At 43.4% G+C, this 23,758-nt stretch overlaps 1 protein-coding gene across 1 annotated transcript in view; it reads right to left on the minus strand.

Annotated features, from left to right (window-relative positions):
* The window catches only part of EPB41L4B (erythrocyte membrane protein band 4.1 like 4B), a 133,209-nt gene that overhangs the window by 37,272 nt on the left and 72,179 nt on the right, over positions 1–23,758 (minus strand). Inside the window, exons 17-18 of the mRNA XM_012638551.1 lie at positions 3,185–3,414; positions 810–928 (exon numbers count right to left, since the gene is read on the minus strand). Coding sequence (XP_012494005.1) covers positions 810–928; positions 3,185–3,414 — 349 coding nt within the window. The remainder of the gene's footprint in view (positions 1–809; positions 929–3,184; positions 3,415–23,758) is intronic.

The following is a 23,758-nucleotide window of genomic DNA, read 5'->3' on the forward strand; positions in this document are numbered from 1 at the left end:
AGAGGTTTTTGGTTGTCACAACTGGATGGGTTGCCACTGGCATCTAGTGGGTTGTGGCTGAGAAACATCCTACAATGCATGGGACAGCCCCGATAACGAAGGATTATCGGGCCAAAATGTCACTAGTGCCAAAGTTGAGAAACGCTCACGTAGGAAACAAAGAAGCATGTTGGAATGCAAAGGGCACTGGATTTGGGAGCCAAAGGCCCAGGGTTCAGGCCCTGAATCCATGGCTGTGCAACTTGAGAAGTCATTTCCCTTCCTCTGGTCTCAGATGTTGAGAAGGCTGGATCCAGCACTGGCATTTACAGTTCTAAGATAAATTTTGGCTTCCATAAGGCTGCCCGTTTGGATGTAAGAATAGTTTTAGTCAAAAGGGAGCTTAGCTCCTGCCCTCTCTCCCTCCCTCCCTATTTTAATCCATCCCTTCCTTCCACCTGCAAGTGGTTACTGAACACCTACTTGGTGCCAGGTGCTATCGAGGGGACAGGGATTAAAAATGGAGAGGTAAACATGGATGCTCCCTCATGGAGCTTTCGGTCTAGAAGGAGGGAGAGAAACTCACAGGCAGATTTGGCCTGTTGGCCAAAACACCAAGAACAATGGCTAATGCTATAATTCACCCAAAACAAAAGTAAGTAAATATTTGCTCCTAAAGGACAGCCTGAGCAGAAATGTCAGGGAAGATGGAATAGAAATCCCTCCAAGGCAAAGGCACATGGTTTCGGGGCAGGCAGGCCAGGGTCATGATCAGAGGTTTGACGCGAGCGCCAAGCCCATGCTCACGGCAAAGCCCCAGCCCTGGGCACCTTGTTTATGTTGATGTGCAGAGCGGGCCAGGGTCCAGCAGCCTTCACGGTTTCCAGTTCCAACTTCTTCAGATGGGCAGCAGCTTCACTGTACAAGGCAGGTGTTCCTGGACTCCGTTCTACAAAGTGGCCAGGGGGAATGAATAAGGAAAGGTTCAAAGGACAGAAAGGTACAGAGGAAAGGGGACACTTGCAGAGCCCGACTCCCCGCACCCTCTCTGCCTGCCTCCTTCTTCTCCAGCAGCTCGGATGCTTTGAGTACGTGTCAGCTGATGGGTGTGAGAATAGCTCAGGTCAAGGTTTCAGGCCTAACTCCCCCACTTCTGAGCTGGATGGCTCTGGGTAAGTCGCTTTACCTCTCTGACCCACTGAGCCATTTTAAAATGAAAATAAAAGTACTTACCTTACAGGGTTTCTGTGAATATTAAATGAGGTCATTCATGTACAAGTGCTTTAAAAATGGAAAAGCACTATGCAAATTGGAAAGATTAGTGCTTGGGCTAACCAGCATATAATGTGCCCTTAAAAGCCATGTTATGTTTCTAAAATAAAATCCATCAATTTTGATTTTTGTACTACTTTGGATTAGTTTGCCACTACTTCTCCCTCCAGCTTGAATTTACTCATTAACACATTAACTATTCATTAAATATTAAATATTCATTACATATTAAAACTTGTACCAAGTATTGTTAGCAATTGAGATCTGAGAGCTGGAATAAAGAGGTGAATGACACAACGTTCTAGTCTAATGGGGGAGACAGATGCATGTACAGATACTCTGAAGAGTGATAAAAGATTTATTTAATTGTTAGAGGAACAAGAAGGAAGGCACGCCAGCCATATGGGGAAGTGGTGTTAGAGAACGTTTCACCAACAAGGTAACACTTGAGCGGGCTCCTGAGGGATGTGTAGGAGTTCCCTGTAGGGTGGAGAAAAGCATTCCAGGCAGATGCAAAGGACAGAGCTGGGACACAGCAGAGTAGTTGGTGAGAGGAGAATAATTCTGTGTAGCTAGAGTGCAGGGAGGCATGGGGGAAAGGCTGGAGACCTTGGCAGGGGCCAGGCTGTGAAGGTCTGTGTGTGGACCTGGCTCAAAAGTGTGGGCTTTATCCTAGGACAGTGAGGAGCTATTGAAAGGTCTTAAGGCATTTGGTCAGAGCTATCTAGTGAGAGCTATGCCTTTGGCAGCTACTATATGGAGACTGTGCTGGAGGGAGTGACGCTTAGGAGGCTGTTACACTTACCCAGCTACAAAAAGATAAGGCAGGCACTCGAGCAAGGGCAGTGTGGACAGTGATGAAGGGACAGAGTTCTGACTCTTCAATACCAAGTGGGGGACGAGTTCCCATTTCTAGCTCAGCGAACCCAGAGTTGTTCCCCATGGCATACAGGTGAAGGCTGAATGGCCCATCCTGTTTCACCAGCTCACAGCCTCATGCAGTGTCAGAGCTGGAAGGTTCCTGGGTGAGCATCTCAACGCCCTCTACCTCATTTCATGGATGAGAAAACCAAGGATGGAAAGGGGACTCAGCTCAACAGTGAGAACTAGAATCGAGGCCTCTTGACTCTTGCTTCTGCCTCAATGCTTTTCCAGCCACATTTGAGAAAGAGCCAGTTCTTCCCCCCAGAGATGGATACTTTGATAAAATATAATAAAAGTGAGTTGCTAGAAAAATAAAATAATAGACATACAACATCCAAGCCCATATTTTTTATTAGATTTAACAGGCATAAAATCATTCTATCATATTGCCAAAAATGTTTCTATAATAATTCCTTACTCTCTATTTCTGTAAGTTCTCTTCCTGGGACCCATAACAGTGGGCAGACTGGATCTACCTGACACTACCTTGCTCTCAGAAGTGGGATATCAGAAATGGGACAGAATGGGTTTTTCTGTAATGGGGAAAGTAGAAATCCCAGCCCCCACCTCACTCCCTTCTTTCTCTTTTCCATTGCTCGAGCTGTGTTGAGGGCTGCACAAGTAGAGAACTGCTGAGAAATGAGGTGGAGAGAGAAGTGGTACCCTGTAATGAAACTGGTGTTGATGGCCAAGCCATAATCCCTAAACTGCTCCTGCCTGAATGCATAAGGCTCTTGTCCACTGTTGCTCAAACCTGGTAAGACAGTATAACATCATCACCGTCATGTGCTGCACTGAAAGTTTCTTTCTCTCCCTTTTTTTTTTTGAGGAGAAGGAAAGAGGATTTTATTAATTTGCTGGGAAATGAGGAGGTTGGCAGACTCCCATCTTAAAGTACCAATGTCCTTAAAAGTTTCTGTCTCGAGGGTCCAGGGAAGGCACTTGTGCCCTGCAGCATGGCTCCCTCCGACCCCCACCTCACCTCCCCTCCCCCTCCACCCCTACTCACTTGTAAGGGACTTGCTGCTGGAGTTCGGGGATCTCAAAGGCCCCTCTTTGTTGTCCAGGGTCAGTGAGAGGCCGTAGTTGGAGTGGTGTTGGTGCTGGTGTTGGTGCTGGTGCTGGTGCTGGTGGTGATGCCTTCCCGAAGCTTTGGGGGGGAATGGTGTGCCCCCATTCTCCTCGATGCCAAAAGGCAGCCGGTCCGAACTGCTGAGCACTGGGGAAGGGAGTGGGTAGCTGTGGAGGGTGACAAAGTCAGGATTTAGAAAAGCAAAATGCCTTGCTATTCCCGGGTGTCCTTTCGAAGACGTTCTCTAGGCATCAAACCCCACAAGAAATAAATTCAAAAAGATAGATCCATAGAGTTATAAAATATAATATAACTGGCAACAGTGTACTTAAAGAACAGAATGGAAATTTGTATATATCAGAGACTTTAAACCTTGTACCTTAAAAAATTCTTAACTTTGATATATAAAATCATTTTTATTTTTTAAAAAAGACATTCTCTGAATGGGAGGGATAAATAAAAACAATAATAAAAAAATTGTCAACGATCCTATGACAAGATCATGATGCAAACTAGAAGTCTTAGGGTCACTTTCTCTTCCGCTGTCACCCCCAAATGCAGAGAGCTCCTGTTAACGTCACTGCTACAACATCTTTTAACTCCAGTGGCTTCTCTCCTTTCTTACCAATATTGCCTGTTCGAAGCCCACGTCATCTCCCATCTAGACCCTTGTAACAGCTTCCGACCAACGCTCTACTTGCTCCCTTCAGCTCGTCCTCTGCAGAGTAGCTGCCAGGGTGCTGCTGCTGTAATTACGTTCCGGGCCAAGGAGTGTGAATACATCTCCATTCCTATTAATTCTTAACCATTTTAAGACAGAAATCCCTTTGGAAATCTGATGAATACCATGGCCCATGCCTACAGAAAAAGGCACCAAGATGTGCAACATTCCACGCACAATTCCAGGCCCTCTCCAGCCTCTCTGCAGACTGATGTTAGGAGCCATGGCTTGCAGGATAAAAGCCACCATCCCTTATGCAGCACTCCCTGCTGCCCATTATCTTGTCTCATTCTCTTTTCAGCTTCATCTCTTGCTGCATCTTTCTCTATACACTAACTCCTTCCCATACTGATGCCTTTCACTTCTTTCTGCTCCCTGGAATCCTTCCTTATCTCTCAATCCAGTGAAAACACCCCTTCCTCCAGGAAGACTTCCAGCCTTTAAGGCCCAGATACGGGTCCCCTCCTCACACTCCCAGGCAGGGCTCACCCCTCTTTCTGCTCATTCCCGTAATCCAGATCTTCACTCTGCCTTCCAAGAGCTCACACCCCAGCATAGGAAACGCTGTGATTCAGTCTGTCCCAATCATACTGGGACAAGCTGCCAGGGGAATGCAGGAGTGGAGGCAGTTCATTCTCCAGGGGGTGTTAGGGAGAGAGCACCCAGGGCAGACAGCGAAGGTTTGGTGGGCATTCTTGAAAGAGAATCCTCTGTCTTACAGGAAACCCATTTCTTGTGTGTGTTTGGTAGGGGTTGAGGTTTTCAGGGATGGGCCTGAGACTCAAGCCTGGCCAGAGTCCTCCATCCTTCCCCTTAGAGTGACTTGTTACAGCCTGTGATCCAATCAGGGACAATCAGAGTTTTCCCTGAGATTTCACACATGAAAACTGAAAAAAAAAAAGGGGTCCCTTTTTCTTTGTGACAGTCAAGCAAGGCCTTATTGTGACCTATGTGGGCCCTAAGCACTTTTGTCTTGTCCCTTCTCTGTAAAAATAAATTAAAAATTATACTTCATGACTGTATAAAAGTATCTATATCAATATCATATATTAAAACATGTTCTTCAACTAAAAGTCCATTTTATTCTTCTGATTTTAAAAGAAATTACAACATTTTTGTGGGCCCCTGAAAGTATTGTGAGCCCAAGATACTGCACCTACTGTGCAGAATGGATGAGCGGGCTCTGGTTATAAGGACAGCATAAGCTGGGCACGGTAGCTCAGGCCTGTAATCCTAGCACTCTGGGAGACTGAGGCAGGAGGATTGTTTGAGCTTAGGAGTTCGAGACCAGCCTGAGCAAGAGCGAGACCCCGTCTCTACTAAAAATACAAAACTTAGCCAAGCGTCGTGGTGTGTGCCTGTAGTCCCAGCTACTCGGGAGGCTGGGAAGCAGGATGATTGCTTGAGTGCAGGAGTTTAAGACCAGCCTGGGAAATACAGTGAGACTCTGTCTCTACAAAAAATTTAAAAATTACCAGGCGTGGTGGCACATGCCTATAGAGCTAGTTACTCAGGAGGCTGAGGTGGGAGGATCACTTGAGCGCCAGAGTTTGAGGTTGCTCTGAGCTATGATTGCTCCACTGCACTCCAGCCTGGGCAACAGAGCAAGGCCTGTCTCAAAGAAAAAAAGGATGATGTAGGTTGAGGTTGAGGCTATTTGTACCATCTTCCCTGGACATGAAGATACAGTATCTGTGGGAATGAGGCCAACGCACACAGGGAGACAGGATAAGCACAGGTTAAACGTAGATGGAGAGAGAGAAAAAGCCCTAATGGTATAATATGAGCACCTGGTTCCAGCCACAACTGAAGTAAGTGCTTTTCTTTATTTGTTACTGGAGGTAGTTGGGTTTCTCCCATTTATATAACCCACATGCTGTAAATCAGAGGCAGTGTGTTATTTTGTTACTGTCTCTTGTGAGCAGAATTTCTTTCAGGTGGAAAAGGTAAAACAGCTGGTACAGGCCTAAGGACTAGTATGAGCGAAGGAACTGTGGGTGAAAGAACCGGATGTCTGGAGAAGAGAAGTGAGGAGAGAAGTTGCAGGAGGTGAGAAAATGACAATAAGCCAGGGCTAGTTATGAAGGGGTCATTGTGCCAGGTTATCATCATAGAAAGGGTTTAAGCAGAGGAGTTACGTTTTGGAAGATTCGTTCTGAGTGCCGTGTGGAGCACTAACCGGTGGGAGTGATACTCCAGGATCTCTGTTGGGAGACCGTTGCAGGGTGGGGCCTGGACCAGCCCAGCGTGTGGAGTGAGGTGAGTTGCCCTCTGGGATATTTCTGCAGTCGTGTGAGCAGAGCTTGCAGGCCTGTCACTTGGGGACATCAGGGAGAGGAGGTATCATCGAGCCCTGTGCTACAAATGCAGGAGATAGTCTCGAAGAAATGGCACTGGTTGTCCCCCACATTGCCCTAAAAGCTGAATCTCTGATCTACTCCAGCTGCCTTCTGGAGACTTTGCTCAAGGACAGTCCTACGTTGTGTGTGCATGTGTACGAGTGTGGACGAGGCATGATTTTGGCTTCTGGGGATCATGATCCATCCTCACCTCTCCAACCTAAAACCTAACCAGGGTGCCCTTCTCTCCCCATGGAGGCTGCACTGTGGCAGCATTCAGTGCACCAGGTTGGAGTTGCAACACCTGGCCTCAGTTCTGCCCCTACCTTGCAAGGAAGCCTCGGGTATTTGCTCTGGACCTGTTTCCTCACAAGGTGGGTTAGGCGATTTCTGGGTGAATTTCTGGGTCTGAGAATCACCCTTTCTCCCAATTACTTATCCAGTACTTGCTATGTCCCAAGTACTGTGCTAGCTATTTACATAAAAGGTTCCATTTTACAAATGTGAAGACCTTTGCTTGATACATAGGAGGTGCTCCATAAATATTTGAGAGAAGGAAGGAAGGAAGGATTGATGAAGCGTGGAGCAGGGATCTGACAACTCCTCTGTAGACTCCAGAACCTGCTAATGTTATTTTTCCTGTCTCTCAAATATGTTGAAAATAACTTCTGTCCTTAGGAGGTGCAAAGACTGGGAGCTCAGAACAGAGAAAATTCCCTGTTGCCTGGAAGGACCGGAGAGGACTTCCCGGCTGAAGGCTTCCACCTGCCCTTCCTCCCCACTACGGCCAGCCGCCTACCAAAGGCTATCAAAGCCTACTACAGTGGGCACTGTGATCGCCTAGGCAACAGGGACAAGTCAGAGAAACATGGAAAGTTGAGAGAGGGACTGGGGTGGAGGGGATTGGCTGGACTTGAGAATGGGAAAACAGGGAGACATGGAGGGAGCAGAAAACGCCAATATTTTCAGCCTAGAGGACTAGGCAAATGGTGTGTCATTAATAGAAAAAAGGAGGTGGAGAACGAGGGCTGCTTTGAGCAGAGAAAATTATGATTGAGCTTCAGATGGGTAACAATGAGTGTGAGAATGAACACCCAAAGGGAAAGATGTCTTGTAGCCGAGATCTGGCATACATTCAGGGCTGGAGGTGGAGTTGGAAAGCTTTGAGTAAGAGTTTCTGAGGGATGGCAAATAGATATCATCTCTCATGCCAACTCCAATTGATTCGCACTCTGCTTGGAGTGCAAGATTGAGAAGGATTCTGAGGTGGTGCCCAGCTCAGGAGGAGAGACTGCTGTGATTGATTAGTGATGTCTGCCACGGACTTGGAAGAACACAGTGGTTATCATGCATTTGTCTTTCCAAGTTAAAAGTGTGTGGCTTTTCATTTCAAAAACCCAGAGAAAAGAGTTGAACAGTTTGTGCATGTGTGTGTGTGTGTGCGTGCGTGTGCACGTATGCGTGCAGGGAGTGAGAAATTGCATTTAATAACATGTCAAGTAAAATATGCATGTGTGACTTTCATCTTAAAGCTACTTAAGGGGGAGCCTGAGAAAGAGACAAATAGGAAGAGAAATAGATGAGGGTCAGACAAGCTGCCTGAAGCTGGATGCAGGAATCTGGTCAGGTTAAGGGTCTTTAGAAGAGCAAAGGTTCTTAGGCAGTAGAATGACCTGGAAGCTTTCTCAGCTCAGATGCATGGGGAACTGTCCTAAAGATACTAACATGGAGAAATTTTGTGGGGTTGTGGGTCCATTAAGGAAACTTAATTGTGGCATCATGGATTGTTCTGGGCAGAATTCCCAGAGGCACCATTCACACAAATTCCACTAGGTTGTGCATCTGTCCTGTTCACAGGGACCTCAGAGAAGGTCAAGCCCACCCCAGAAAGTCCAGCAGCACTCGGGGACCTTGGCTAAGGCCCAGGACATGAGGTCAGCTTCATGCTCACCATCAATAATGAGTGAGGCTCATGAGGTTTCTGGCATTCTGGAAGGGAGGTCTCAAGTCCCGGTTTTCAGAGTGAAGATAGAGGAGGGGTACGTAGGCTCCAGCCTCTTCTTCCAAGAGCTTGCAGTTGAGAAGGAATTTGGCCTGGAAGAATGGGCTGCCATGTGCCTAGTACTGTACTTGGCACTTTAATGCTTAATGTTAATTTTTTTGCAAGGAAGCTGTTGATGCCTCATTTGACACTGGGGCTCAGTGAAGTTGAATAACGTGCTCTGTTAGTAAATGAAAAGTGAGAACTGAAGTTCATCTCATTTCTTCTCTTCCCTTGTCTCGGGAGAGAGACCTTGTTCCCCATTCTGCCTGCAGCTGCAGAGAAGCTGGTGTTCCTACAGGGGCCTGCGTCACAGGGGACTTTATTGGCTATATTAGGGGTGGGCATGGTTCTGCAGAACCAGTGAGGTTGGCCAGGGTTGGGAGGTTGGTCTGCCAGCCCTGCTCAATCCCATAGGTACTCCCAGTTAGAGCCTCTCCCCTCCCTGGCCCTGGAATGCCAGACTACCAAACATATGGTGTTCAATCAAAATATGTTGCATATTGAATAATGGTGTCCTCCAGAATCTACCACCAGAATTTTGAGCAGCGTAGGGCAGGGATGGAGGGAGGGTCCCAAGCTGGAACACAGGGCTTTCTCTCAAAAACAAGGCTGAATGAGAAGCTGGGCCCATGCTGTAATCCCAGCACTTTGGGAGGCCAAGGTGGAAGGATCACTTGAGGCCAAGAGTTCAAGACCAACCTGGGCAACATAGCAAGACCTTGTCTCTACAAAACAAACAAACAAACAAAAACCCCAACAAAACAAGGCTGAGTGATCAGGGTGCTCTGAGGGGCCAATCATACAACCTACAGCTCAGCCATATTGTAGGTGATGTGGTCTTTTGGGAGAGCCCTGGCTATCTAATTATGGATAAGAAATCATGTAATTTTGGAAATGGAGCCCCTCAGATACCATCCAGTTCAGTGGTTTTAAACCCTGGCTAAACATTAAAATCACTAGGAGAACCCCATACACTGCTAGAAGGAATACAAAATGGCATAGCCAGTTTAGAAAAGAGCCTGGCAGTTCCTTAAAAAGTTAGACATAGAGTTATCATATGACAGCAATCCTACTCCTAGGTATATGCCCAAGAGAAATGAAAACATGTCCATGTACACGCTTGTACATGAATGTTCACAGCAGCATTATTCATAATAGTGAGAAGGTAGAAACAACCCAAATGTCCACCAACTAATGAATGGATAAACAAAATGTGGTATATCCATACAATAGAACATTCAGTTATAAAAAGGAATGAAATATTGATCCATGCTATGACATGAATGAACCTTGAAAACATTATGCTACACAAAAGAAGCCAAACACAAAAGGCAAAATATTGTATGATTTCATTTATATGAAATGTTTAGGATAGGCAAATCCATAGAGATAGAAAGTAGATTAGTGGTTACCTAAGACTGGGGAGGATGGGGGGAAATGGGGAGTGACTGCTAATGGGTATAAAGTTTCTTTTAGGAAGGATGAAAATGTTTTATTTTTTATTCCTTTTTACTAGTCAGATGTGGTTGTGGGGAGAGACAATGAAAAATGTTTTAAAATTAGATTGTAGTGATAGTTACATGAGTTCTTGAAAATACTAAAAACATTACATGGTACAATTTGGTGAATTGTGTGCTATATGATGTTTATCTTAATAAACCTGATTAAAAAAAAACAGCCAGGGGAGATTTTGAAAAATATCAATGCCCAGGCCCTACCCCAGACCAATTGCATCGTAATCAAGCACTAAATCCAGTGTGTGCCAGGGCTGGGAACCACTGCCTTGGTCCAACCTCCTCATTTTGCAGATGGGGAGATGCGAGGTGACCAGGTCACACAGCGGGTACCTGGCTGATCCTGGGATACAGTCCAGGACTCCCGCCCCTCCACTCGCTGCCTCAAGTGCTGCCCATCTGCTGCACCTTCCCATCTGTCTCGGCTTCTATTTAAGGCAGCAAGTGCACTCATCAGGAAAACCCAAGTCCTCCTCACAACCCCCCTGGCTAAGGCAGGCTTGTGTACACATCTTATCTACCCATCTATACAGTTAATTCTGTAGGAACAGAGACTGTGGCCTCACGTTTTCGTGTCCTCCACTGTGCTAAGAAAAGTGCTAGGCACATAGCAGGTGTCCAACTAATATTGGTTAGACTGAGAATAGCATAAAATATCAGTGCATGCGATAGACATTTGAGGCCAACTCTTGTGCCTGGCACTGTGCTAGCACAAGGGCAAAGACAAATGAGACGCTGTCTTTGTCTTCACGGAGCTCACTGCTGCCTTGCTGAGCAGGGGAGGGGCACCCAACCCTGCCTGGGGAGGCACTAACAGGGAAGACTTCCTGGGGTGGTGATGCTTGAAGGAGGTGATGTCCTGAAGGATGAGTGAGAGTGGGCTGGGGGAGGGGCTGCACTGGCGCTCAGGCCTGGAGGTGACAATGCACACTAATTGGTGAGAGGGGACTTGCCTGAAATCAGTGTTGGCATGAGAATGAACTTCCTGCTTTTATAATTTTATTTTTCACATTTGGATTATGAACTCATCAGGAATTTATGTGTCTTGTGAGGTAAAGTTCTAACTTTTTCTGAAATGGAGAACCAATTGTTCGAACATCATCCTAATTCACCCTTGCCCCAGGAACTTGAATGCCATCTTCATATGTGCCAATCACTTTTCTGAGTGCTCTCAGATCCTTTCTCTGCTCTCCCACTGGACCTAATCTGTTTGCAAGGAACTGTACTTCCCAGGCTCTCTGCCCTCCGGCTTCTACATACATATGGCCAATGACATGGCTGGAAGGTGGAAAAAGGAGGTAAGTCAGGCTGTATCTCCTCCATCTTTTTGTGCCTCAGGTGATGTTTCCAGCAGCAGGTGTGAGTTCTTTGTGGCTCTGGCTTCCTGTGGTCCTGCTCCTGGGTGCTGGAACACTGCCACCTCCCTTTGTCCCTCCAGCTCCAGGAGTGACAAGCAGGTTCTGGTTATTGCTAATTTCTGGGCTGCCTTATTGTCCAATTTAGCTCCTTAGTTCTTTCAGCCTTTGTATAACCAATTCCTGTATTAAATGCCCTCTGAAAGAAATGCCTAGAGTAGTTTCCATTTTCTTGATTGCCCATGACTGACACACAGTACAAACCTGTGTCTGTTTCTAGATTCTTTAGTATCTAGATTGTCTGAATTCTCATTTTAATGTATGTTTTTATATCTGATAATACAAATTATATTCCCTTTCCGACACCATTACTTTCTCTTTTGTTTTTTTCTTTGCTGTTATCACGCACTTAGTCTTCCAGATTAATTACTTTAGAATTCAAGTTACTACCAAAAAACCTCACTGGAATCTTATTTGGAGCATTAAACATTATGGATTAATTTGAAAGAATGCATTCATAAGGAACACGATATTTCTGTTTATTCAGAGCTTTAAAATGTTCTTCAGTCAGAATTTTTAACTTTTTCATTAAGGTACGGAACATATATTCTTAACTTTATTCCTAGGTATTTTTCAGTTTTGTCACAACTGAAAATGAGACCTCTCATTAATTATTACATATCCCCTAATATTTTATGACTAGATTAAAAAGCCACTGACTAAGATATTTCTGCCTCTGGCTACCTTGCTGAATTCTCTTATTAGTTGGAATTCACTTGGATTTTAAGAAGATAATCACATGAATTTGGTTTCTTCCTTTTCAGTAGTTATTCCTTATTTTGTTTTCTTGGCTTATTGCATTGGTAAGGCCTCCAGAATGATACCAAAATTAGCAGTAAACCTTATTTCTGAAGTTTGTAGATTACCTAGTGTTTCAACTTTAAATGTTGGTTTCTGACACATTCTACTTGTCAGGTTAGACAGTCCTCCTACTCTTAGCTTACTAAGAATCTTGAAAGATTAGCATGACTTCTTCTGAGCAAATCTGTGCTGTTCCTAAGTGAACACTACTTCCTTTCCTGAGTGCTTAAAAAAGACTCTGTTCTCAAACTTTCCTCAGTATCACCATCTAGCTTTTCAGTCTAGTTTTTGCAATTCATTTTCCAAGAAACTATATGGCACTTCCCTGTCTGCTCTTCTGGCATTTTCCCAATGCTCCCTACTTTTTCAAAGGGTATTGATGCTGACTCAGAATGACAAGCACAAATTTCCTCAGTACTCTGGGAGGCCATTTTTCTGAGCCTAAAGTTGAACTAATCACCAAGCAGCAAAATCTTTCCTGACTAGTCTCTCTTGTTTTAGGCTTCAGTTTCTCTCTGTTTGTTCTCATCACCTTCTGCAGTTAGTATATTGACTGCCTTCCTTGTTGAAAAAGAGAAAAGCAAGGCAGAAGTTGAATAGCTCTGCTTCTGCCTGTTAATCTCACATATCATCCTCAAGAATGGCTATTATTAAATTGTTCATCTTTTTGCTCCAACCGAAGTACGCATCTACAAAACCTGACAGTTCTTTAAAAAAAAGTTCTGTGCTCCTTTGTTTTTGATCATATGTTCTACCTTCCTTCTCTTTTAAAATACTGTTTTAAATTGTGGGTTTATCTGAGAAGCTCCTGAAAGCCCTTCTCTTTCAGGTAATCTATGCTATATTCATAGCCCGTATGAAAAAGATTCCCTCTCAGGTCTATCTTTTCTTTGACATTTTTAAATTGGATTTCTCAAAGATTAGAATACATGGAGGATTAAATCCTGAATTTCACTCGTTTCGTATTAACAATTCCCAGATGTTAGGCTTACTTTCCTCCAAGGATCTTGTCACTTACACATTTCCAACCTAATCTTCATTGCTGACCGGAATTCTAACAAGTTAATACCTGCAGTATTTCTTCTACCTTCCAAACAACCAAATCATCAGGCAGAAAGGCCAAGAAAGCAACAGATTCTCTGCTTATAGCAGAATTCCAATGTCTGGATGGCCAAGAAGTCCCCCACAGATACTTTGCCAGCTTGATGTCTCCCTTAGGAAAACACAGCAAACCCCCCCTATCCAGAGCCCCTGGCATCTTGTCTGGATCACTCACTGCACACTTACCATGTGCTGCCTGTACTTAGACTCTTTCATCTATTCACGTCTTGTGTCTGAACTCCAAGGCGGGGTTCCTGGAGGCAGGATCAGCATCTATTTAGCCCACACAGTAGACCCAGGCAGCATACAAGTTCTCCAAACAGCTGCCAGAGGAGCTCGTTGGGACAAACTGGTTCCTGTTTTACTTACAGCCTATGTGGGGACAATTCCATATTCCTAATCAGAACTATAGCATCTGTGAGATGCTGACAAAGATCTCAGTAAAGCTTCCCAGCTGATAAGCCGCAGAAAGGCTGCAAGGGGGCTGAGCCATTTATTCTCCCAGTCCTTGGAGTAAGCAGACAGGACCTGGGGATCCTGGAGCCTCAAGCCGCCTTGTCTGCTCACCCTAGTGTGCTATACAAATACATCACTTCCTATGTGTGCCAAGGACAAGAAAGAATTTGGAAGCACTGCCACTAGTCCATACCCAGTGCATTTGCCCAGAACTGTGTGTGGCTCTCCACCTGTGACTCTCTTAGCAGAATCCACTCAAGTACCCTGTTTTTACAGCAGATGGTGTCAGCCAGAATCATACCTCCTAATTAAACATCGGTGCATTAATCATGCTCTTTAAATATTCACAGAGGGGGGAAAAAAAAACAACAAACACTAACATTTTGGAGTGCCCAGCACTGTAATATCAGTTAACTTATTTAATCCTCCAACAACCATTTGAAGAAAGGTTATTATTATCCTTATTTTATAGATAAGGAAAGAAGAACAGAAAGACTAAGTAACTTTCCCCAAGTCACACAGCTAGCAAATGGCACGGCTGGGATTTAAATCCAGGCAACTTGACCCTAGAGCCTTGGGTTCTCTTAAATGCCAAGCAATACTGCTTTGCCATTTGGATGAAAGAAGCAGTCTAATAGCAAAAAAGGAATGCTGGTTGGCATTTAGCTTTGGCTTTGCTGCTGTTTGGCTATGTGACCTTAGGTAACTCACTTCACTTATTTGGGCTGCAGACACTGCATTTTTTGGACATTAAGCATTTATATATTCCAGGAACTACAGCTCAATGATATAATTTGATCTGTGTAATGTCCAACTGAAAGCTGAGAGAAAGTGCATTTATTCATCCTGGTTTCCAAGATACCTGTCACTTATTTCAATTTTAATTTAGTGGAGACTAAACAGACCAACGTATTGTTGCAAGTTCCTATTGCATTCAGTGCAAGCATACTATTTGGCAGTAAGTAGAGTATATAATTGGAAAACTGTACTTTTTTCATAATGGGTTTGAGAAGAAAATTGTATCAACATCTTAGAAATGTGACACATTATGAATGTTAGTTCTATTAATTAGGGATGATTTCTTACAGTAACTTAGTGGTTTTATTTTTTAAAAAAGACTAGAGAGAAATATGACTCTACCTTACTTTTGTCTGAAAAGGTCAAAATTACTTTTTTTTTTGGCATGGTTTAGATTCCTTTGTATAGACTGCTAATTGGCAGAAAGATTTTCCAATTTGTATTTCTTTCAAGAAATTTTCCAAGCAATCAACTTTTCCAGCAATGCTAGCGTTAGCACAGGTGACAGATGAATCCATACTAGATTGGGAGCTCTGGTTCTGATGAGTTTACCAGCTACGTGGAGCCAAAGAGGACGTCTTCTTCAACATATCAGTACTTGGCACAGTGGAGAAGCATAGCAGATATTGGTTTCATAAATTAGTTTCAGTACATTCAGTTTTAATTCTCCTTAGGTAATTTATCAAATTAACTATTCATAAAAGTTGCACTTTGGTCATGGATTCCCTAGTTCCTTACTACATCATTTAGTCTCTGCAAAACTGTAGTGACATATTCCACATCCTAAAGAATCATGACAGCCTTTAGGGTTCAGAAGTGCCCGGGCCTCTGTCCTTCATGAGCTAGGGTAGGATATGTGTCTCCATCACTGACTCTGGAATTTTCCTTCGGTGAATTGCTATCAAATGATTCCAATGAATGGCTATAAGCAGGTCTTAAAATTTTTCTGCCAGGAAGTCCATTTGTCTTGATGTTATTCTTGCTAAGTTTTATGATGGCTTTCTCATCGTGTGTGTCGTGTGTGTGTGTGTACACGCACGTGTGCCACCGAGGCGCTGAGAAGCTGTGAGGAGGGGCTCTACAATTTTTGTGGTGAGACCTGGGATGTTAACAATTTCAGATCAATTTCAGGATCTGAGGCCAGAGACTTACTATTTTATAAAGTAATTTTTGCTCAGAGGCTCATGACTAAGAGTTTATTCAACCTTTTTCCTGCCTTAAAAAAGAAAAAAAAGACACAAATATAATTGTTTTCCTTTACAGCACTCACTTCTAATAAGTCTAACAGTGCTTTCCCTTCCGAGTTTCTTACCGATTTTTTTGGCCTCTCATTTCCGTGTCCCAGTGCCCTCATTTTTTCCTGTAAATGAACATGCATTTTTCTTTTTTCAGGTGGGCAACAGCATTAACAGACTTGCCCCCAACCACTGCTTTAAATGCATCCCCAAATGGCATCCTATGGGAGCGCTCAAGGAACGGTAAGACAAAATAATCATTGTCATGAAAGCTGAGTGTGTAAAATAATGTCTAAATCGCCATATTCTTTATCAACCTTTGTGCCCTGACAGAGCTCTGGAAGACTCAGGCATGAGCTGGGAGTGTTATTTTTCCACTCTCCAGACACCATCCAACTCACTGAATGAATGAAATTAAAACATTATTCATTCCAGAATATAGTTTAGGTTAGATGAATAAAATGCATAATCTGTTAAGAGTAGGTTTTAGACATTCTAATTGCGTAAGATACCAGTGTGAGCCGGAGATGGAGCTGAAAACTGGGTATGTGTTTCTGGGGTGATACAGATGAGGATTAATTTATTTTGGTATTCATTAGTGCTTAAAAATCTCCTCAAGTGATCCTCTCTCTGTCCCCCAGTTCTTTTGGGTTGCTCAGAAGCTTCTATTATAAACATCCTTAGTTAGCCTCTGGGGCCTTACACTGGGCCTAATTTTAAGGACTTGTTGGCTTAATTGCCTTTAATATAGATAATGTCCATTACTCAGCCATGAAATGAAGCTGGTGGAGCCGTTAGCATAGCAACTCCTTTGCTTTAGAGGCCTCAGCTGCAGAGAGTGGATGTTTTAAACCACTCACCGTTCAGGAGGGGATGATTAGGTAGGTTTCTGCGGGTTTCTTACAACATGAGCCTACGGGGATGTTCTTCTAATTATTCTAACCCTTCTCAGTGGATCGCCTAGGCTATAGCAGTTTTGGTGTTTTAAATTTTGCAGCCTTTCCTCCAATAAAACCACAGGTGACTCTTGGGATGTGGCTATGATTTTAGATCCAATATATTAGAACTTTAATTGTAACGAAAAGTAAATCCGTCCTTCCTTGGTCCAGTGCACCAGGGAAATTCACCATATCTGAGTGGGTATTTAGGAAGTCTCAGTGGAAAGTTCTCAATAAATATCCAGACAGGAAAAGAAACAGATTTTAGAAATCTCAGGATCTGGAATAATTTGAAAAAAAAAAAAAATCAATTCCTTTATTCTGGCTATTTTAATGTTGCCCAATATACCCTTTTCAGCTTCTCTAGGGCGGTATCATGCCGATGGTTACCTAAACTTCTGGAAATCTACATTCAAAAAATGTCTGGTAAATACCAACTCTTCCCAGCTTTCCCTCACTCGCTACTATTAATATAAATGCTAAGATGACACGGTTAACTGTACTTCAGCAGCCTGGTCTTTATTAAAGAGCATGGCTCAAGAATAGGGGTTTCAGACGGTTCACAGAAAACAAATAAATGGCATTCAGAAAGATGAAAGAGAGTGCAGCCTTGCTCAGAGAGAAATGTAATTAAAATGGAAATTCTGGGTTTTACCCATCAGACAAACAAAAGTTAAAAAAAAAAAAAAAAAAAGCTAGCGAAGGCTGTGAGCTTGCTTCCTGTGAGGTCAAAGAGGCATTGTTTAGTTGCTGGGGTGTGTGCGTGTGAGTGTATGTGTGTGTGTGTGAGGGAGTCAGGAATGTAGAGTATCTTTGGAGGGAAATTTGGTTAGGCAATATCCAACTACGTACGCACATGCCTTTTGACCTAGTGATTCTACTTCTAGGGAATTTATTCCACAGATTGATTTGTTCAGGTGCACAAACAGAATGTTCAAGAATGGCAGCACACTTACAACTTCAGGGAGTTGATGCAGCTTAAATGTCCATCAATATTGATTAGTTAAATAAATATATGTGCTTGTTTATACACAGAATAGCTCTAGACTGACAGAAGAAATGCTAACAATGTTTGCCTTGGGAGAGAACTAGGGAATAAGAAGATGGAAAGGAAAAGTAACTTTTAGCTTGAATTTTTACCACTATCTGCATTACCTATTTTAAAAAAGTAACAAAAAACACAGTGGTTCCTTTCATTACTATCTTTCTACTCAGTCTCCTAATAGTTAAAAGCTTCCACTGCTTCATCTAAGATGAAATCCCAAATTAGACAAGTTGGGAACCAAGCAGATGCTCTGTTTCAATTCGCCAAACTTTCGAATCCCAATTGTACCAGCAGAATGGATTCTCGGCGGTCTCACCAATTCCTTACTCGGTGCCAATTCTGCCATTTGCAGATGGGAAAGCATTGTCTACATTCCACCCAGACAGTTATTTCCTAGTATTCTCAGACAGAAATACCATTTCTATTTCTTTTTATTCCCTTTCAAAAGATCCCCATGGTGTTTCTGCTCTTAGTTTGTTAGGGTTTCAAAGAGCCATGTCTTTATGTATTGTGTGAACCCTCTTCCATCTGATCTTTCTTTGGAACCAAACATCCCTTTCCATTGCTAAATTTAGAATATACATCTTAAGCCATCAGCCTATGAGACAGACCATTTCTTGAGCTAGACTTTGAATCTCCTTGGCCTGTTTCTGTCCACATGGACAACTAAGGCCTTACATCTCAAAACCACCAAAAATTCTTACCAGCTAGCATCAAACACTGGGCAAAGTGCCTTGCGTACATAATACCATTTAATTCTCTTAACAGTGAGATATTGGTAAACTCCATTTGGGGATGTGGAAAATGAGGCATACAGAAGAAATTGGCCAAAGGTCACACAGCTAGTAAGTAGCAAAGCTGGGATTCAAACTGTGTGAGATTCCAAAGCTTCCACATTTCACCTGGTCAGAGAACTATGGGGCTCTTGCCCTCAACATCAGAGCACCAGACTGCGGACTCCCTAATCCTCCTCTCATCTGGCTGGCAATGTCCTTCTGCAAACTTCCACCTGCTTCCCAACTATGGGCTGTAACCTTGTTATTAAGGTATGGCATAATACCTTAAATGGTATTATGTACGAAAGACACTCAGACCAATATGTGCACATACCCTATCTCCTCTAGCAGCTAGAATTCATGAGTGCTTTGCTTCTGGAATGAGGAGGGCAGAACAATGACACAGACTTGGTCTGATATGTTGTGGGGGAGCACATTTAAGGATGAAATTAAAGCCATATAAGAAATCATGACAATTCTCACATTCTTCTGCTTTACTTTGGGCCTAAGAAGTGCAAGACTACGCTGAGCAGACAGATGGAGCTACTTACTACGCTGTCCCATCCATTTACTTAACATCACAGAGCCAGCCTCTGATGAGAGTTAAAAGTGAGCCACTGAAGCAAGGATGGCCATAACCAGATAGGCAGCTTTCCTTTTCCAAAGTGAGGTCCTGCCCCACCCACCTTGGGCTCTCTGCAGATGATTGCTAAAAAAACGCAGGTTCTTAGGCCTCACCCCTGACCACTCAGAGCCCAGCAACCCACAATTTTAATAATCTTTCCAAGTCATTCTTTGCCTCCCTAATTTTGAGGGAAGTAGGCCTATTGCAGAATTATTGAGGATTTCTTTTTCTAAGGCTTAGCTGAATGCCAATTTCACATTTGTTTGCCTTTCAGATACCCCAAGGGCTCTTAAAATGTACTGTTTTTTATGTGCTGGGGACCTTCCTTTAACAGCACCTTGCTTTTTCCCTCTCTGTGCCCTGGTCTCGCCTCTGCGCCTGTCCGTTGCCTCCTGTAGCGAAATGGTGGAAGAGAATCATCCCAGACCAATTTCGGGAATTTACCTGGTACGTGTGGAAGACTTGGTCAGCCCGGGAATTGACTTAGAGCTCTAAGTTTGAGAAATATTGATCCGAAGGAATCAATATGGCTGCTCAGAGAGTTTTTGATGAGCTCAGATTTTAAAGGACTAGTTAAAAGCTGCAGCGTCAAGGGCAACAAAAAGGCTCTGTCATTAGTTGTGCTCAGAGAAGGACCCAGGAGGCTGGAGTCACTGACCTGGAAGGTGGTGCAATATTAACAGGCAAGAAAGACAAAGAGGCGCTCCCCTAGCGTCCGTACTCCTCCATCGTTGCCGCTAAGGAGCACCATCTTCAGTAGAAACAGCAGGCCAAGGAATGAAATAGGCCAGAGGACTTTGAAGGCCAAGGTAATTACCTGGCAGGATTTGAAGACTTCTGGCCCAAATCCCATCACTGTGACGACACTGTCAACTCACTGTTAGATGTTCTGAGGGACCGCAGCAACATCAATGGGTGAGAGAAGGCCAGCAAATATCCAAGTTTCAAAAATGTAAAAAGTTAATTCCATTAGTTATGCAATAGTGAGCTTTGATTTTACTGGCAAGTTATACTCCAGAAGAAATTATTAGTTTGAGAGCTCTTCGGAAGGAAGCAGTAGAGTGGATCATCTCAGATGAGGGAGGAGTGGTTTACTGAAAGCAAATAGTGCCCAATCTCTGCTCCTTTGAAAATGGGACTGTTGTTGAATGATGCCTGCATGGATGGGGTTCTTAGACTGGGGCCGGGGCGGGGAGGTGTGGAGAGGGTTACTGGACCACCGGAGGGGGGCGTGTTTGGGTAGGAGGTAAACAGGGTTATTAGATCACAGGTGATGGACAGGGTCACTAGCCACTGGTGTGTGGGGAGGTGTGGAAAGTTACTAGATCACAGGTGGTGCTGGTGGTGGTGGAGGGGATATGTTACTAGACCACTGATGGGGGATGCATGGACAGTTAACTAACTACTGGTGGTGGCATTGATGATGGTAACAGAGGTGAACAGGGTTACTAGATGGGTGGAGGGAGTGGGTGGCTCTCTAGTTCATAACTATATTTCAGTGTAGAGAGCTATTCAACAGAATCTAAATCTCATGGAGGAGTGGACCAACAGGGTCACAAATGGTGGAATCATCAGCGGTGAGAGGCCACAGAGCACAAGGGTTGAGAACACAGCATTCTGACTTACCACTTACCGGCTGCATGACTGTGTACAAGTTGCTTGGTTAAACCCTAAGCCTGAGCTTCCCATCTATGAAGAGGATACCACCCACCTCACAGAGCAGTCGGGAAGACCAAGTGAAGTGACACGTGTACAATGTGAAGCACAGCATTTGGCTATTAGTCCCTACATATTAGCGTGGATCAATGTCAACCTACTGGGGTGTCCAGTGTCATATGACTGGACTATCCTCTATCCTCCATATGATACCAGTGCCTCAAATGAGAACACAGTTGACACACTGAATGATATTCAGATGATGAAGCTGAATCCAGAAATAACATGGTAGTCAATGTCCTACTCAAAATATGATGCCCCCAGACTAGATAAGCTTGTTCAGACACCTTCAGACCAGCCCAGAGATGATATATTATTGCCTGCTATTTGGTTAGACATTTTCATTTCACGTGAATATGGAATAATCCATTTACTCCATTGATTGAGCACCTGCTATGTCAGGCACCAGGGAACAAAGGCAAACAAGACACAAAACTCAAGACTTGAGCGTACAGGCTTCAGGATGAGATGAACAAAAGAGCCTGTTTTAATACAAACCCATGAGTGCAACATTGTGGTATGTGGGGGTGGGAGGGGAGGAGGTAGTAGTGGAACACAGAAATTAACCCAATTTGCAGAGGTGGGGGCTGTCAGAGAGTCCCTGGGAGGAGATGATGGCTGAGCAGAGGTTTAAGAAATGAACAGGAGTTGAGGGAAGGGAATGGGAGTGACAGAATCCTAGGCAGAAGGAACACTATTTGCAAAGGCACAGATGTGAGTAACAGCAGGGTGCGGCGCATGCCAGGATCTACAAGCAGTTTGGCATTGTAGGATTTTTAAACAGGAGGGTGAGAAATGGAGGAAATATGCTAGGGCAATAGGATGGAAACAGAGCAGGGAATTCCATAGAGAGGGCCTTGGACTTCATCCTGTGGGTGATGTCAAGCATCGCAATGGCACAATCAGATAGTGTTTCAGAAAGATCGCTCTAGTGACTGTGAGGAGAATAAGCCTGCCAGCAGAGACTGGAGCCAGGGAGACCAGCAAGGGCACCTCGGAGCAAAGATGCTGCTACAAGATCAGTGTGGGTAAGAAGAGAGAAGAAGGGCTAAGCACAAACAACAAGGAGGCAGAGGTGAACAGACCTGGGCACTGCCTGGATGTGGGTGGCAAAAAGGAGAAGAGTTATAGATGATGTACATTCTTACTATGGGTGAAAAAGAGAATTCAGGCAGAAGAAAAGTTGTTTTTATGGTGCAGGGTGGTGGCGGGGAGAAGATGACAAATTCGATTTCTGATATGTAGAGTTTAAGGTGTACACAGGATATCGAAGTTGAAATGTCAATCTAAAAACTCATAGGAGTCTTCTGAGTTAGAGATAATGATTTCAGAGTCAATAGCATTATAAAATCATGACAGAATGATAAGTGAGAAAAGCAGTGGGCAGAGGAGAGACTCTTAGAAAACACCAATATTCAATAGGGTGGCAGAAGAGGAGGCTGTTAAGAAGACCAGAGCTGCCAAATGCAGTAGAGAAAGATCCACTAAGTTAAGGAATGAAAAGTGTATACTTCATTTAACAATTAAAATGTCAAAAGCATGCACAGTGTTTAGCCTTCTTGGTTGCAGACAACTGAATCCACTCAAGTTACTTTAAGCAGAAAGGTATTTATTAGAGGGTATTAGATAGCATACACAATGCCCAGGAGGCCACAGACATAGGTTTGGCTAGCCAGGAAGAGCAAAAGTAGCCAGGACAAACACCCACCACCTTCACCATAGGACTATTATTGGAAAAGCCCCACTGCCACCACTTCACTCTGTTCAGCACCTGGTGACTAGGTACTACAACCTCCTCCAGAGTTGCCCCAGATGAAGAAACATCTCAGTTCCTGTGCCTACAAGAAGAGCCACTCTTGCCAAGAGCAGCCTCATTGAAGGATGATCTTGCTCCACACCACCTAACTGAGTGCTCACTTTCAACTTCCAAAAGTCAACTGTTCCATGACCGAGATCATTCACAAATGAGACTTCTGCCAGTAGCAAGAATCAATAAAAAGAAGATGGAGTCCAAAAAAAAGCAAGAATAATCTTTATTCCTTGGAAACACATTTGTAAAAATGTTATCAATAAGATGAAAAGATTCAGAACACATTTATTTGTATGCAGCACATACACTGAGGATCAGAACATCTGCTAAAATGGAATACACCTGTAAACAAATATCTTAGGGAGCGTTTATAGGTGGTCAACTCCACTGTGCAAGATAAGCAGCTGATACCCTCCTTCTGAATAGATTTTTGTGGTAACCAAAAAAGATCAGATTTTAGCAATAAAATATCTCAAAGGATGTCGATACCATTTTTAAAAGGGCTTAAAATGGGGACTATTACAATAACATACAAAAATGGCAGAAAAATGAATTGGTTTCACAAAAATACTAGTGAAAAATATTTCAGGCCTATCTATTAAGGGAAAAACATGTTTTGACTCCGGGCTTGAAATGGGGGAAATAAATATTTTGGTACAAGCTCTACCCTAAAAGACAACATATTGATTTCTGATTCTATAAAAAGACTGGGACAATACCCATTCTATCCTATTCTATGGAATGCTTTGGCACAACTTCAATAAAACCTTATATGCTTTCATTCGAGCCATAAATGAATCTCAATTGCATGGTGCTTTTTAAAAGAGCTAAGTCTAGGGTAAAAACCAACCCCCCAATTCTGACAGCGTGTATTCACAATTATGTCTTCTGAAATCAAGTTAGCAGCACCAATCATTAAGACATTAAAAATTATACTTGAGCAGCAAAGTCTATCAGAATGGATGCTATGCAATTTATGATTAGTATAATTGCTAAAATTCAAAGTGGCTAAACTGCTCTAAGATATGAAATTCAAAGTCTCCCTGTATTTATATAACATCTAATAAGTTATATACTTTATTTAGCTTCTAAAAGGAGTAACCCCCTGTCAAAGAAGTGGGTACTACAGTTTTCCTTATGAGGAATTTAGTTTGAATTTATGTCCTCAGCCTAAAAA

The sequence above is a fragment of the Propithecus coquereli genome, unplaced genomic scaffold, assembly GCF_000956105.1.
Source record: "Propithecus coquereli isolate 6110/MARCELLA unplaced genomic scaffold, Pcoq_1.0 Scaffold130, whole genome shotgun sequence".
NCBI classification, from domain to species: domain Eukaryota; kingdom Metazoa; phylum Chordata; class Mammalia; order Primates; family Indriidae; genus Propithecus; species Propithecus coquereli.